This window comes from Plectropomus leopardus, chromosome 17 (genome assembly GCF_008729295.1).
Source record: "Plectropomus leopardus isolate mb chromosome 17, YSFRI_Pleo_2.0, whole genome shotgun sequence".
Taxonomy (NCBI): Eukaryota; Metazoa; Chordata; class Actinopteri; order Perciformes; family Serranidae; genus Plectropomus; species Plectropomus leopardus.
In genome coordinates, this window is record NC_056479.1 from 22,206,138 (window position 1) to 22,224,010 (window position 17,873).

Genomic DNA, 17,873 nt, shown 5'->3' on the forward strand with positions numbered 1-17,873 from the left:
TGATTTGGACTTGGGAGGCTTGAGAGGTCCAGTCCAACTGGGCAGGGCTACAGTCCAAAGCACCTTAAAATAAACAGGCGGTAGTCGATGCCTCCGTCCGTGACATAGGCTACGTCTGGAAGTTGGACGAGCTGCGTGCGTCATGTGCTGCGGCTGCAGAACAGATCAGGCTCTCATTATAGTTCACACAAACTGAAAGGCAACGATTTCGCGCGCGGTGCGAGTTATTTAGTTTATAAGGGAGAGTCTGGCCCGAATTCCAAAAGAAATAGCCGGTCCCCTCCCTTTCTTTTTTTTTTGTCTCCATCCATTCACTGATCCATCCGTCCGTCCGTCTGTCCCTCTCCTCCTCCCCTTGGGGCCGCTGGACGAAGAGAGAGGAGGCCGTAAGGAGCGCTCTACCCTACTCCAATGAGAGAGAGAGAAAGGACGCGCTGCCAGGACATTCGGGCTTATCAGTGCGGACGAAGGTAGACTTTTCGGGGCGGGGATGGTGAGGGACTTTTCTCGGCACTGCTGCAACTCGACCAGCCAAAGCAAGATCATGAGAGGGTGTAAGACGGCGGAGAAGCGGCCGTCATACCCTTGTCTTTGACGACGCCGTCCGTGTGTCCCTTTCTCAGCTTCTGGATGGCCGCGCAGGTGACTGGAGAGAAGATGATGGTTGCAACGAGGGAAGATGTTATTGAATTCGTTTGAGAAAAAAACAGTTTCATCTTCAGCGATCGACAACAATGACACCGACATTTCAAAGGAAAACGGTATTTTTCTTTCTCCTTTCTACTCGAGACTGTGCACTCTGAAATTAGACGCATTAATAACAAATGTCACAATTTTCCTGGTCTCAAGGCTTGCCGGAGCGCACTGGTAAAACCACTGTAAGGTGGCGGGAGCCACATTATTGCCACACACTGTGCCAAACATTGCGGATGTTTCAAAATAAATAAATAATAGTAGCTTTTCCCATTTGAATGCCTTTTAAGTCTTCGGAAACGCAACCGTTTCCAAAAATGCCAAGTTGAACGTCACTGACGGCCGTAGCTAAAGGCTGTTAATTAATTTCAGATTTATTTTTCGACAATCTGATTTATTGAGGCCTGTGTGATATCAGAGGCGTTTAGATTGTCATTACATGCTGTCATGAGAGTAAAGAAATAAATCATCCAGAAAGGTGCAGGAGGCTGTGGTGCGCTCTGATACAGGCATGAACCATGGAGAACATGAAACATTCATGTTAACTCGCTACAGTCTCCCCATGATTTCATGTTGGGGGCGAATCCTGCTTTATACGGACATAAGAACCGACTAAGACAGAGACATCCCACAGCACTACCCTACAGTGCAACCAGTCAGCCAACCGACCACACATTTAATTTCCTCACACCCACAATTGGCCGTTGGCAGAGACGCACAGAGAAGGAGACAGTACATGGGCGTCCTCGTCTGCTAAAACCAGCATAGAACTGCTCGCCGGTTGCAGGTGTTCAGCATAAGCCCACAGGACAACCCGTTGTGCATATATGACGTCCTGATTCAGATGGGATGTAATGTTGTGTGGCTGCACAGCTGAGCATTGGTCTCCTTCTCCGCTGCTTCGTGAAGATTGGCTTTCGGTGTCCAGAGAATGGCGCGGTTCGGAGATGAGGTACCGGCCAGGTATGGAGGAGGGCCCGGAGGAGGGGGCCCGGGCGGCCGCGGTGGTAGCAGGCAAGGAGGACCCCATGGACACGGCCACGGGCACGGCCACGGCCACGGGCATGGCCACGGGCACGGCCACGGTCCACCTGGGGGGCCCGGGGGCCAGAGAATGTACAAGCAGTCTATGGCGCAGAGAGCCCGGACTATGGCTCTCTATAACCCCATTCCCGTGCGCCAGAACTGCTTCACTGTCAACCGCTCGCTGTTCATTTTCAGTGAGGATAACTTCGTCAGAAAATACGCCAAAAAGATCACCGAATGGCCATATCCTTTACCTGCCATTGTACAGTGAGTAAAAGCTGCCACAGTAGGCCTGAGGATCAGGTAATGTGCAGACATGTGTCTGATTCCTTCACATGTTTCTTATCCCATGAGTTAAAGCCATATAACAAACAGATGCATCAGCCCATGTGAGGCAGGTTGCAGGAGGTGACAGAGGAAATTCTGGACATGTAATTTATAGTTAATTAAGAGGAGAGGGCATGAACCGGCGGCCCTTTTTATGGGGCTGTTGATCACCATCAATCACATTTGTCAGTAATTTCATGTCACGCAGCCACATGGGGCCTGCTTGATATAGTGTGTGTTTGAGTGTGTGGTAGTGGTTTGGGGGGGCAACATCCCTGCAACATGGGCGCTGCTGGTTGCTGATGTCAGCATGTGCAGTATAGGCCCAGCGCCTGGCGCGGGTATTGAGAAACAGGATGAGAGAGGGGGGGGAGGGGAGCAATGGAGGAAAGGTGGGAGAGACCTAGAGAGAGATGAAAATAAGCAGCAATTTTTGTGTGTGTGTGTGTATGTGTGTGTGTGTATCTTTGCAGTGATGCATACACAAGCTCCCATATCAGCATGATGCAGGTGTCTTTTTAGATATGGTGTGTGTATGTGTGTGTGTGTGTGTGTGTGTGAGAGAGAGAGAGAGAGCGAAGGTATGTAAGTGTGAGTAGAAGGCTATTAACTTGTGCGCTGACACAGTATTTAATTTTTCCCCATTTTGAGCCTCCTCTTAATCACACAAGCTGCAGGTGTCACTGAATGAACGTGCCACCATTTCAAACTGTGTGTGTGTGTGTGTGTGTGTGTGTGTGTGTGTGTGTAGGTGTGTGTGAGTCTGTGTGTGTGTTTGTGCATGTGTGCATGTACTACTACCACTGACTGTGACAGTGTTAAAATTCCAGCAATTCCCTGCATTTTCATCTTTCATGAAACCAGCACATATTGCACCATTCAGGAAGGGGGAAAGAAATAGCAAGTGATCTCAATATTTTCGTTTGGATTTTCTGTATGTCTGTGTGAATGTGCGCAAATGTGGAAGTAAGTTTCTCTGTGAGTGTTAATGACAAGAGGGGAAATTGGAGTAATGATTGTATTGATCCATGCTGATGCTTGAGCCGTGACATAACTACACACACTAATTGGGCTGCTCTGGTGAAATGCAGGAGCTACTTATAGTGCCTCTGAATCATGTCTATTCACTGTCTAAATGACAGATGTGTGTGTTAGTGAGAGAGAGGGAGTGTGCACAGGAAATCTGATGTTTTATATTCATAGATTTGCTTTCCAAAATATCATACAGTGATAAAATAACTCTAAAACTCAAGAGTGCCATGCAGTCTTGAAGCTGAACATTTATTTTCAATGAAACTAGTCATTTGTCCAGTGTTTTCAAAAGGTGTATTTCTTACTTTTGAACAAAACCTTTTGGACTTTGGGTTTCAGTTTGGTTATTAGTTAGGGTGTGTTCCTTATTTATATAAGCAATAGTTATAGTATTACCATATTGATCAAAATGCAGACAGCTTGTGTTTACACACTGCATCCATAGGAAAGAAGAAGAGAAATGTGGTACTAAATGATATCTGATGTTGCAACCCAGTTTGCAAGTAACAAAATGGTAAAATAACAACATGCAACGACAGTAAAAAATGCACAAGGAGCTATCATCTTTTTTCTTTAGGTTAAAGTTCAAAAGACTTTCTTGTGAGAGGCAAGTTGAGATATACCTTTTTACATTTTGACATGTCATAGTATGAAAGGGAAATGTGTAAATCCTAAAACTGATGATTGCTGAATTCCATTTAGCTGCTTCAGTTTTAGGGACATAGTAATGTGTATGCTGGTTCACCGTCACACTATCATGGCTGCAGCACGTGACTAAAACATTGCCATTGTTAATGTTATTAGTAACACCTGTGCTTTTTCTACCATGACGACAGTCGCCTGTGGAAAAAAACGGCCTACGTGCAGTCTGCACAATGAGGCGCCATGGACTGCAGGGATAATGTGTTTTTGTAGGCTGACACAGAAATAAGCGTCACCCTGGTCCCCTTGTCAAAAAGCCAATGGGATTTTTCCATTAGGTTTTGGATTATTGCAGAAAATAAGTTGTGTGACAAACAAACATTTATGATACTTGCATTTTATTCAGCAAGATAATCTTCACAAATGAACACCATGCACTTTTGTGCTTTTTTTAAGCTTAATTGCATCACCAAAAGTTAAAACTTAATGATAGGCTATAAACAAACTACACTACGGTCACAAGTGGGATTTTGCTGATGTATTTTACGTCGTAGAACCAAATGCGAAAGTCTCTTAGGCTTATGATAACCTTATGGTTATGGAACCAGAAGTGCAAAAATGATAACACATTTCCACGTTGGACCGATTTCTGCAGCACTCTATATAGCAGGTCCCACATAGCTTTAAACATCTTTAAGTACACAATATTATTTTTTTTCCCATTACAAAAAATGTTTTTCATTTTTTCACTCCATTTGGCAGCATGGGAAAAGTCTATATCTATGTGATTATGGGTCTGGTGAAGGAAAGAAAGTCCAAAGAATAGAGGTGAACTAGCGTAAATGGAACCGTAGCACCTTGTTTTCATTGAAGATTTTTTTTTAACATGAACAAAATAGTATAGCATGTCTTGTATTGTGCACACCTATGAAATGAACTGGTTAGGAGGCAATATGTGAGGAAGGTTAACTGCATGCGTCGTGGTTGTTTTTTGACAGTCCAGAAAGCAGCTGTCGATGTGGTTTGTATATTTACTTTTTCTGAATTTGCCATAATATATCTATTTTTGATATCTCAGATACAGTCCCAGCACCAATGTAGAGGTGTTTGATCCAATAACGTGCACACTTGTACGATCTAATGTAATCCAACACATTAGCACCACACTGCAATAACTCCTATGTTTGTGAAGCTTATAATGTTCAATATTTACTGAGACTGTGTCAGGGTGTTGATTCAATATATCTGTCATTTCTGAGGCTGTGCTGTGTGGTGGGGTTGCTTATTGGTTTGTAATAAATTGTGAGGTGTAGCTACTACAGCATTGTATCCGCCCTCCCCTGGGAATATATTCACTGTCCATCTTCTGTATAACTTGCTGGCAATCTTGAGTAAGTTTGAGCTACAGATGATGTTATTGTGTGGCTCAGCTTGGGAAAACCAACCAAGTTGAGGCTTGAAAGTACAAAATTTTTGTAACCTCCTCAATCGCTATTTCAAAGACAAAACCGCTCTATACACTGAGCCACCAGGCGCCCCCCACAGCATGTTTTGAAATTCTTTCCAGTAAAGGTCTAAGTAATAATCTTATACTTAATCACCCACTATTTTGTTATGGATTTTGTTATGTTTGTGTGATTCATGTTTAATTGTCCTTTGAATGGATTAGGGCCTACTAAATTAGCTAATTTACAAAAGCTTGAGTGAGTCTAGGCAGTTCTTGGCATGCAGAGGTTGGTGTGGTGGCAATACCCATATCAATCATAAGGTCATCTCAGGTAACTCCAGACACTGTGGTGTCAAGGTGTCTGGTGCCTCATCAGTTTCGCACATCCTAGAACTTTCAGACCCAAATAATTGACAGAAAATTGATATTGCATAGAGACGCGGTAGACGTCCATTGATTATCACTGGCAATATCAATCCTAATTGAAATCTATTTAACACATGCTCTGGATCTTCCACATGTCATGAAGCTGTTGTAACTTTCCCATCATGTCAAAACCCTCACAGTACACCAGCGAACAACTCTCAGAGGCACTCAGCAATTTCAGTTAAGATATCCTCACCGATAGACTGAAAACTGCATTTGAACCTTCCTTTATTCATGCTGGGGTCAAAGAGAGGCTTTCTGTCCTAATCCTTCCACAAACAGTCCACACTAGCAATCCCCACCACCACCATAGGTGGATTAGGACATAATAGATCCCTGGGCTTGGATGCATTAAAGCCCCCCCTCCCCCCAAAGGGACGTAGTAGTAAATGTGCTGTTCTTTCTTCCCAGTAGTTGAAGGGCCCATATTGCATATTTGAGTACTCAGTACATCTAAAGTCCTATAGATCAGTGGTTCCCAACTGGTGGGTCACGGTCCAGAAGTAGGTCACAGGTCCATTCTGAATGGACCGCAGGTGTCTCGAGAATGTGTCAAGTTCATGAAAAACACAATATATTCCAAAGTACAGGCAATTTCTGCTGCAGAGCTTTCCTTTTGAAGTGCCATTTCTGCTCACTATTACAATATGCTTTATTTCTTTTTGTCCTCAGTCAACATGTTATTTACATTTTGCTCAATGAAATTGAAAAGGGTTTAGTTTATCAAATGTTTATTTCCATATTTGTTAGGATCCCCATTAGTTGTGTCATAAAGCACAGACATATACCTTAAACATACTCTGAACATTTCAATGCGCACAAAGTAGCACATTTAAAAACATACATTAAACATAACTGTCAACACTGAAATGCATTCAAAAACATGCATTAGACACAACTATCAGCACAAATAGCAATCATAAAACCTAATGTGTGGACCATGAACTAATGACTAAAGAGAAATCTGGACCCCGTGGCTGGACCAGTTGGGAACCACTGCTATAGATAAACCAAGGAGAGAGAAACACTCACTGATAGTGCATCATGGTTTCTTCCTTGTGACATCTTCAAAGTGAATGTTAAGGCTATTTTTCAGCTTTTCATTTCATAGGATGTTTGGGGCTTTGTTATTGACATGCAGAGCCTGTGATTAGGGGCCCCTTGTTGGTCCCTGGGCCCATTTGGTAATACACCCATTCCTGCCACAGATACTGTATCACCATAAATAAAAGATGTGCACTTTGTATGTTGTCATATTGAAAGAAATGAATAGCAGGCTGATACTGACAAACACTGAACATCAATGGACCCCAAACAAGTAAAACCTAATTAAACTATCCTTAATTTTAAGAGGTTTTCTGGTAACACAGTATCTGTCATTTGTCCTTCATTGACTGTTCACTGGTCAGCGTAAAGTTAATCTTATTGCAAAACAAAATGAAGAAAAGGGCTGAGAATATTAGTGGCAACGTTCATAAAAACCTAGTAAAACTGTGATTCATTCATTAGAATCTGGAGCCAGCAGATGCATGTTGAGTCAAATGACTGATGTTTCTCTGAACAGAGACTAAAACAGTTTTTTGTTTCACCAGATGTATGAGACTCACTGGATTCACTATTCAGCAGAATTATGACCCGCAGCAGCTTTATTTAGTTGTGAACTGACTCTGGACCCATGGGAGTACCATATAAATAACTATTCTCTCTCACATCCGCATTTAGATACAGTAGGCAGATATTTGGTTGTTTAATTAGAATTAGCATTACAGAGTTCAGGTCTGATATTGTGCCATTTACTTATTTAAAACAAGTGGTGGGCAAATAGTGTCTTGTTAAATGCAATTAATAGCAGCATTTATCTTTCACACTGAGTTTGATTAACATATTGAAGCGCAGGCACACAGAGCCAAGTGTTCAGCATGGATGGATTTACTAAGCAGGCCTACCGGGCACAGGCCCAGGGGCCCAAAGTGTCAGGGGGGCCCCCTTGCTGTCACTTGCAAAATGTCAAATTAAAACCAGGAAATTACTCAAAATCATCCCAAAGAGACACAAAACAACCACAAAGAGGCATAAACTGACCACAAAGAGATACAAACCCACAAAAATTGCAAGATGACCACAAAGAGACTTAAAACCACCTCAACATCTGTGTGTCTTGCTCCTGTGTGCATATCTCTGCCCAAGGGCCTATCGTCTCATAATCCACCCGTGGTTTTCAGATACAATCCAATATCAGAATTTAATTTTTGTTGAGAATTAGTGCATGCAATTGCTAGAGTGGGTCTACTAAAATAATTTAATTATGTAGCCTATAGCTACAGAAATAATACCATGCAATACACCTAAGTACATTTTGATAGCCTACTTTTCTTTCCATAGCCCATCTTTGTTGTAGAGCTTTCTTTGAAGGCATAAAACATATAGGCTATGAGGAGCGACATTTTAAAAGAAAAAGAAAGAGGGGTAAAAGGGGGTTGGTGACCTTATGTATATCAATTGAGGGCTCTGACTCGGCTAAAGGTTGTGCCTTTATGTCCTCAGAAATTACATATCATGTTGCCTTACCTTAGAAATGAAATCCCCATTGGCTGTCCCTATGACCTTTGACCCTGAATGGCCATTTGACCTTGTCCAATCCATTTCAGGATGCAATTTTGCAAGTGGATCTTCATGTACTCGTTTGTTTCTGTATATGTATGAAGTGTTAGCTAAGTTCATAAATGTGCACATCTGCAGGACACTGATTTTAGCAGCCACAAGCATTGAGCACACAAACACACACATATTCGCCCCACACACATATGCTATACACACACCATATGGTGTTGCCTGCGTCATCAGTGTACACTTAAGTGTGTTTTCCTGTGCTCCTGTAAAAGGAGAAGAAGTCAATATATGTTCTAGCTATCTATAGTATCAAGCTCAATATGAAATATAATACAAGTAATGTGTTTTATAAATTAACCACACCCTCTCATAATTAGAAGATGTTAAGTTGGGGAAGTTGTTTATAATATTCTGTGGACTACTTAAAAATATAGATATAGCATCCTGTGTGCTTACTGTAGCTGCCATGAACATTGTGTTTATGTGCTCGCATTGCGTGTGCTTGTGAGTAAGTAATGGTGCCATATCTGATCCTATGACCCGGAATCAATAACAGATCAAATGGCCATTCAAGACTAAGTTTAATCTCTTTGCTGAGCTTTTCAACTGAGGAGTAAACCTCTCTTTGCTTGTGGTTACCAAAAAAAAAAAGAACATTTTGGTAAAGCACATTTGTTTGGCATAATTGTCTCCAGATCATGGATTTAATTCCATGTGTTACAGTAAGTTGCGTTTTGGCAAATTTGCTTTGGTGTTATCGCATATGAATACTGTCATATATCTGAGATTATAGAGACCCCTAAATCGACTGAGATTCCTTCAAGTCAAGCAGTCGTTTTTTTATTTAATTTTTTGTAAGTCTTTGTTCTTCTGGAGACGCTTTAGTCCTCAGATTTCGCTGCAGAGTGAGCGCGATTGACTTTCACACTACTCTTTGGTACAAGCAGTTGCAGACACGATGCAGCACCCTTAAGGAGGAGAGAGAGACTGCATCATAAGGTGAAAATGTGTTTAAATTACAGCTCACAGCAACTTAATACAACACAGTCTCTGGATTTTGTTTTATATCTAGTGTCGGCAAAAAATGTCCTTGCACATTGACACCATTAGCTAATTTACTACATTACATGAATGTCGTCCCCCTGAGTCCTGTTCAACCTTAAAAACTTGAAAAAAAAAATGATATAGACAAGACTGACATAATTCTGAGGCGGGTACAGCCTGAGTAATACAACCTGTGTTGCTATTGCTACTAATGGAGATGTGCCAATCATAAAGGATTTTCAGTGTTGTATTATAAGTAATTCTGATTGACTGAGCTTTCCTACAGTTGCTAACAAATGCATGTGGATGTAATGCTTGCATGTGCTACTCCCTGATTGTGTCCACACATCGCCAGGTCTTTCAGGCCTCTAAGTGTGTCAGGAGCAGGTTTTTTTTCCTCATATGTCGTGCTTCTGACCAGGCCACCAACTATGTAACAGTATGTAAAAGTGATTAAGAGAGACAGACAGGCAGAAAGTGAGACACACGCAGGACACACCATAGAGACCAAATGATTGAGAGAGGGAGGGACCAGGGTGTTTTTGGGTGGATGTGGAGAGTCACTGATCTACGTTCACTGCAGAATCTAAATTATTTATTGGCCTTTCTCCAGCTTGCATCTGTCAGCTGAGAACTACACAGACTTAATATCAGCTCAATTTTTTTTTTTTTTTTTTTAGCACTTCCATAAATTTGTATTTTTTTACAAGTCAGTCACAGTCTGTGAGTCAGTTGTTCCTATGCTGCCCATTTGTTCCCCGTTCTTTAATTTGGAAATTTACACAAATGCACTATTACAGTGCACACTCTGCTCGTATGGGAGCTATCTCTGTCTCCCCTCAATGTCGTCACTTCCACGAGTCTATCTTTCACATCAGGTTAGCCTAAAAATAACAGAAGCTGCTTGAAAAGAGCACTTTTTATTCACAATACCTGTAGAGACAAGTTAACAGCATTATTATGGAGCGTGTGTGTGTGTGTGTGTGTGTGTGTTTTTATCATGGAACAAAGGCTGGGCAAAATATTGATATTATATTGATATGATATGCTACTAGTTACCGTCTTAGTTTTTGCATATCATCAGTGTTGTCTCTTTCTGGTTTTGAAGGTTGCATTACAGTAAAGTGATGTAAGTTTCTGAACTTAACAGACTGTTAGCAGATTATTTTCCTTTACTCAGTTAGTCATTATACTCACATTACTGATTTTCATTGTGTAAATATTTTGTGGAAAGCAGATAGTCATCCCCACAATATTGTTGCACTTTTGATATCTGAAAATTTGGTCAAAAATATTGTAAAAGTTTGGTGCCCTGATAGCTCACTGTGTAGAGTGCATACCATTAAGGCCTTACCGCAGCACCCATGGTTGAGTTTTGCTCAGGGAATTTTTCTGCTGGTCCTACTCTCATATCTATCTCTAACTATCATTAAAGCATTAAAAATGTCAAAAAATATATATATTTTGAAAAATATTGTGATACTAGATTTTCTCCACATCGCCCAGCCCAAGTTGCCAAACTGTTAACCCTTTGAAACCTGAGCAAGTTGGCTTGATTTCTCTCAAATTGACAGAAAAAAATGGTAAATTTTGAAAGAACAGGAGGAAAGGAAAGACAAGAGTTAGAGGGATGGGGTAAAAAGCTGTTCCTGCTCTGCTCCTAATATTCAGCTGGAGTAGAGAAAGAGAAGAGTGAGATGGACTATGGAGTGACAGAAATAAAGAAAGGAGGGGGCAAGTCAGTAAGATAGAGACATTACAGAGAGGGGTAGACTAATGAGAAACCATAGACAGAGAGAGAGAGAGAGAATCAAACTGCCTGTCTGCATATAAATCATTTAACACAAAGCGGTGGAGAGTCGAACACTCAGGGTTGGCCAGCTACACTGCAGCCAGGGCACACACACAAACTTGTTTTTGTCACTTGGACAGACTTTGCACTGACTCATATTTGTTTCGTAGATGCTAGATTCTTCGTCTCCAAATCCGAGGTGAGTTTCCTTAAAGTGACTGAACAGATTTTTGTCTAGAACTAAACACACATTCTGAGTGTTACAGTGAGCGCCTGCCCACCCCCCAATACAAACACACACTTTTTACCTCTGTCCTCTTTCTCTCTCCTCCCCTCTCTCTCCTCTCTCTTTGACTGATAGGAAGTGAAGTTTTGTCGTCTCCTCTCACGTTTCACTACCTGTACTTTTTGTCTTTCGCTCAAAGCCGATCCATCATTCTTCCTTTTTTTTTTCTTTCCCATCCACTGCTGCTCCACTCACTCTTTTCCACCATATCTTGTCCTCCCTCTAATTGGCTGCTCCCGCCTTCTGCAATGCAAAATTTTTAAAGCATTTTTTTGAAGTTTTGGGGGATTTTTTTGCAGAACATCCTGACAGCTGCAAGTCCTGTGTAGTTTAGTTTGCACATAATTGTTGGCAATAAGAAGTGCGTCTCTCTGCATATGTGTTATGATTCCTCTGTGTGTGTGTGTGTGTGTGTGCGCGCGTGTGTGTGTGTGTGAGCCCTCTGGGCTCAATCTGCCTACCTCATACCTTTGACTGTCTGGTAATAAATGTGTGAATTGATCTGTATCCTGAGTCCCTACAGGCAGACTCAGCACTGAGGTTTGCATGAGCACGCACGCACTCACACAACCACACACATACATACGCATACACAAAAACACAAATATGCACAAGTACACACTCCCAGAACTAGAAACCAAATTGAGTTCATAAGAAAATCTAATGTATTTAGATTGTCTTAGATTTTTTTACACGTGGACAGTAGATTTTACTTTTCTCATTATGTGATAAATGTATTTGTCATCTGTAAGGTAGTCTTGGGAACAGAAGCAACCTGATTAATCCGAAAATACTTTTAAAATATAGACAATCTGGTCATTTAAAAGATGTTATTTTGAGGACATGACTAAAAATAGTCCCATTCCATTTTAAACGGCATCATCTTTACTATATCTTCAATTTCTAATATTGCTCATCTGCACAGCGTTGTTTTACTTTTAACTTGTGTCTATGTGTGTGTGTGTGTGTGTGTGTGTGTGTGTGTGTCTTTTACTGAAATTCATCTCTGTTTCCACCGTGTTCTTATATAGAAGTGGAGGAACACTGAGGTCATTCGAGGTAGTGAGGAATCTACATTTCCCTCTCTCTCCTTCTGTTTCTCTCTGTCTGTTCCCGTCTTTCCGTTGACAAGTGGATTGATATTTTATTCACATTTTTCAAAATTGCACAGAAATTATTTTGAACGCTGGCAAGCAGAAAGTCTCTAAGACAATCCTCCATCCACACAGTAGAGAGAAACTGGAGGTGCAATGAAGTGCTTGGGAGGAACGGTTCACCAGTAGCAACAGAAAATGACAAGCTACACTGTTTTCGGATTGTAAATTGATCCTCTAAAATCTGATTAATGCATTGTGCTGGCTGTTTTTTGATATACTGCAGATGGGTGCCCTTGTAACATATATGGCAATTGAGAAATGGAAGCAAAATCAATATGGAAACATGCTGCTGTGTAGCAACTAGGGCATAAATCATAATAGACATGTTGGCTTACCTAGAATACAGAAAACCTGACAAGCAATTAATATGTTGCCAGTAATCAGCTTTGTTAGTTTTTAACGGTCAAATGATGATCAGAAAGTCTTGTATTTACTTTTTGATCTGTTGACAACATGCCTACTGTGCATCTGCTAACTCATGCTCACTGGACGCCCATGTATGCTCATTGAATGGAAGATCATGTTTTTCTCTTTTTGATTTTTCTTTGTTACTCCTCTCCCTCTGCATTTTTCTCTTTCCCCTTTTTCTTAGCTGTGCATTCTGACTCTGTTGAATAATTCAGTCTCAGTTGCTGGCTAGTTTGGATGTGTGTGTGTGTCTTTGAGAATGCATACGTCTGTGAGTGTGTGTGTGTGAGAGAGAAAGGGGGGTGCAGTGACGTGGGGCAGAGCTATTTTTGGGATTCGGATACGTGGAAAGAGAGAAAAATAGAGAGAGGGAGAGAGTCTGTGATGGATCGATTTTTTCATGCCCGTGTTCTTTAGTCACGTGCTGCGGCTGTTACTAGACAAACCCTGCTGGAAACCTGCACTCTACCTGCAGGGTGTGCTGGCACACACACACACAAATACACTTACACTCTGTCAGTGAAAAGCAGGCGAGCGCAAACAGTTAAATCAGCAAGCATTGTCAGTTATGCAAACACGTTCATACTTTCCCCCCTGCACCACCTTTCTGAACATAGAGCTCATGTTAAAAAGAATGTCACATGCTACAGTGATACTATACACACAGGCCACGGCACATACACACACACAAACACACCACCGTCAGCATCTTGTACAAAGTGACAACTCGGCTATATGTGGGTGGTGAGGGAGAGGCAGTGGCAGGGGTGAGATAGAGACACAACATATGCCGTATGGAATAAACAGGCAGAAGAAGTGGGCGACTGTAAAGAATATACACTCTGATTGATGCTAAATCAGACTGAGAGAGGCCAAGCAGGGCTAAACTGGCCTTCGGGCACCCCCATTTGTTTGGCAACGCAGTCAAACATGGTGCCAAAGTGGGATAAATGTAGAATCATTACATTTTTGTGTAGCAGAGAGGCACAGGCATATGTTTGGGCAGTGCGTTTTGACAGTTTTGATCCAAGTTGTTGTTATGCTTTTGGTTGAATGAAACAGCAAAAATCATAGGTTCTTGTTTTGGAGGAGTATTGTCACATGATAATGCAACAGTGGAGGACATTGCTTTGCTGTAAAGGGCCTCCGCTATAGGTAGACACAAGCAAAGTGATTTAATGCATGTCTGTGTTTTGGAACGACATGCAATGAATGTTAAATGATATAATATCTGCTTATTACAATGTATACTCCATATACAGTATTCTGGATTTTTAGATTCTCAAAAGCTTGGAAAGACAATAACTTATATCTATATCATATTTTGCAAATGAAAATGTTGTTAAATGTGAAAATGCAGTGTAATGTTTTAAATATGAAGAGCAACTCTAACTGTGATTAGAGAGATTCTATTTAAAATATATGATGCAGGAATAAAATGAGGCGCTTCAACCATGTCTCTTATCTTCTATTGCTGCTGATTATCAAAATAATTAGATGGGTCTCATCCACAGTGCTTAATCCCATTCATTTTATCAAATCAGTGCTTCTGAGGGAAAAGTGACAAGAAAATGAAGTAATCATTCGAGCTGTTCTGGCAGTGCTCTTCTGCATAATGTAACAGGACAGAGAGGGAGAGGGAGACAGAGAAAGAGAGAGGGGAAGGGAGGGGACAGGCAGTTAGGCATGTTTAAAAAAAGTGACAGAGAATAAGAGAGGCTGCCAGTTATGTGTTCAGTTTTGTTGTATTTTCTTGTTTTTGTCTCCTTAAAAACAACACAATGCATTTACATGTAGCATAAAGACATTCATAGATTATATTTAATGTTGGTTAACAACATTTTTTAAATGTAGTATATGGGGCTGCAAGATATGCAAAAAATGTCATTGCAATTATTTGACGGATATCGCATCATTATTTGAATAAGAATTGTAATTTCGGCATTTCCTTGTCAGTGAAAGAAATATAAAATGATGATGATGTGATTTTTTTTGATGAGGTCTGCACTAAAAACAAGCATGTTCTAGAGGCATCTCTGTAACACCACAATGCTTCATTATTTATGATATGTTGTGACACATTTTAACTTTATCAGTTAGCCTATTTATTTAGATATTGCACCTGGTCATATTGCCATATTGCCATTTCACTAATGTTTTGATTATTTGTGTAGCCATAGTGGTATACCTAAAACACCAAGAGTACCTCCGTCAGTACTGGGCTGCACAATATGTGATTTCTTTATCGTCATCGCTATGTCAACTTGCACAATAAACATCTTGAAAGACTGTAATATTACAATTAGGGATTTTTTGAGTTAAAAATTAGCAACAACTGCACTTAAAAATATAAGTGTTCTTTGATAATTGGTGTCCTCTTTTGTGTTCAGTTCAATGTTATATTTTAGCAGTATACTGGAGTAGAGAGACAGAACAGGATAAACTTTAATATCTATGTATCATAAATGATATCTTTATTGCTATATTCAACAACGTTATTGCATATTGCTCATATTTTGCAGCCATACTTCATATGACGCACAAAAAAAAGATACAGAAAGACAGAAAATTCTGGTAGGCAAGGGATCTATTTTGTCCTTGCTCTCATAGCTCCATTATTTTTCATTTTTGCAAAGCCAGACTTTATTCACAACAAAGTTTACTTTATAAACTATAGACTATGATTAGATTGCACTATATGTGAGCCTTTCTTTCATGACAAGCATATCAAAGCAAAACATTTAGCAAATGTTTCACACTAAACAAAAAACTGGTGTTTTATCAGAAATAAACTCAGTAGATAGTGGGTGTCAGAGAAAGGCCCATACTATCAAGCTTGGTTTTATTAATAGGGAAGCTGGCACCTTCCCAAAGGGTAGCAGCTGGTCTGGACTCTATTGGCAGGCAAGTGGAGTGTAAGAAAGTGGTCTAGTGTTGGTCTGCCTGTGCACAGTGCACATATGGCAATATGGCACGTGCATGGATGCAGCGGAGAGAGGCATGGCTATGGAGGCTTCTGAGGGGTGGGCATTTTCACAAGGGTAGTGTTGCATGTGTACATACAGTATGTGTGTTTTCATACGTGTGTACCTGCCAAGATGCTGGCAAGTTTAAGGACTTCCAATTGTGAGACGTGTGAGATATTTTTAAAAAAAATGCACATATGCTCATGTGGTGGTGCGGAAATATGTGAAGTGTTTCAATATATGGCAACATGTCAGGATTGCAGTGACGTTATATAGTGCCGCCTTCGTCAGTGGCACACATACACGGACACATACAGTACATACTGCATGTGACAGTATGATGTCTCCCACCCACTCTCTTCCTTTCATTCCCCCACTCTCTATATGTGTGTGTTCTGCCACTAACCTACTTTCGTCAGCGCATACACACCACTCAGAAGGAGAAAATACCGCAATATTCTCACACCCCTCTGTCATTCTCTCGCTTTATCCCCCATTCAGCACTCCTATGCTCTTCGTCTCTGCCCTTCTCTCTTCCTCGCTGTTGTTTTCCTTCCTCTGCTACGTCCTCCCCCCTTTCTCTCGCTTTTATTCCTCACCACTCACTCTTTTCAATCATGTCTGTGCCCACAGGATAGTTTCTTTCTTTCTATCTCTATTTCTATCTTTCCTACTCTCCTCTCTCATTCATTTAGCCCTCCGTATTTCCCTCCCATCCAACCTTTTTTTTTAACATCCCCTCTCATACTCTTTCTCTTGCTGTCTGTGTCCTCATGCGCTTGCTGACGCGGCATCTCATTCGATATTGAATGGAGATGGCATGGTAGAGATAGGGATGATTGATGGGCAGACTCAGTGAGAGAAAAGTGGACTGAGGAGAGATGGGAAGGAGAGATGCAAGAAAATGGGGAGATAGAAAAGCAAGTAGAAAGAAAAATGAGGAAAAAATTAGAAGGAGAGAGAAAAATGTAACAGGAGAAGGGGATATGAAAGCACAGAGGTATGGGAGAAAGAGAGAGGAGGCTTAACAGGGCAGGTAGAGAGAGAAATATATCAGTGTGAAACAGGCAGGGGCTTTACTGAGCTGCAGAGAAGGTAGGAGAGAGTGAACACGAGGACCATATGGAGCGGTGATGGTCAAGGTGAAGAAAAGGCCAGTGGAAGTGTGCATATGTGTGTGTGCGTCATTTGGCTTCAGTGATGTACTTTGAGGGCCTCACTTCCCTTTTCTTGGCGAGACATCTCCGTCTACGACCTACTACTGTCCCCATTACAGTGTGTATACACACACACACAGAGGCACACCTAGACAGATAATAAAAAGCAAGCATATGCAGAACCACGGGTGGAGCGAGACACGAGGGAGGCAAAAAAAAAAAGAGAGAGAGCGAGAGAGACCGAGGACAAAGACAACATTAGAGAGATGAAGGGTGGAAGAATGGTGAGAGAGCAGCAAATTATCATCTCTTTCTTTTCCTCATTTCCTCCCTCACCCCCCGATTCTTCCCTTGCTTTTAACTCTGTGATGTTGCTATATATAGATTGATGAAGAAAGAAGAAGATATGTATTATAGAATGGTTTATGGCAGTGAGTGAGTCATTTATCCATACTCTGAATTTGTGTGAATGTGCATGTGTTCATGTGTTTCATTCCAAACCCACTGATGTCGTCACAGTTCGCACTGAACCAATTTGTTTTTGGTCGAAATGTGCTGAACTTTTCAAATTAGGTGTGGGAACCAAAACGAAACCTGTTCCATGTTAGTGGAAAAGAAGTATCAAAGAATTTCACTAGAAGGAAACTCAATAAAATAGCTGACAATAGCTTAGGCTATAAAACAGCTTACCTCAGACAGACTGTCAGATGCTTGTCTGGGTCAATAGGATCCAAACTGTTCACATGACAACCTTTAAATGAACAAATATTTGACTGTCGCAAATTCACTTAGCTGCCAGTATGAGTTGTTTTGATGAGAATTATTCCTAGGCTGGTATTTCACTTTTTCATGTTGTTTAT

General features: G+C 41.1%; 1 protein-coding gene across 1 annotated transcript in view; it reads left to right on the plus strand.

Moving 5' to 3' along the window:
• Positions 1–1,119: 1,119 nt before the first annotated feature.
• cacna1aa (calcium channel, voltage-dependent, P/Q type, alpha 1A subunit, a) overlaps positions 1,120–17,873 on the plus strand; it is a 95,852-nt gene continuing 79,098 nt past the window's right edge. The window contains exon 1 of the mRNA XM_042504686.1: positions 1,120–1,962. Coding sequence (XP_042360620.1) covers positions 1,625–1,962 — 338 coding nt within the window. The 5' untranslated portion in view covers positions 1,120–1,624. The remainder of the gene's footprint in view (positions 1,963–17,873) is intronic.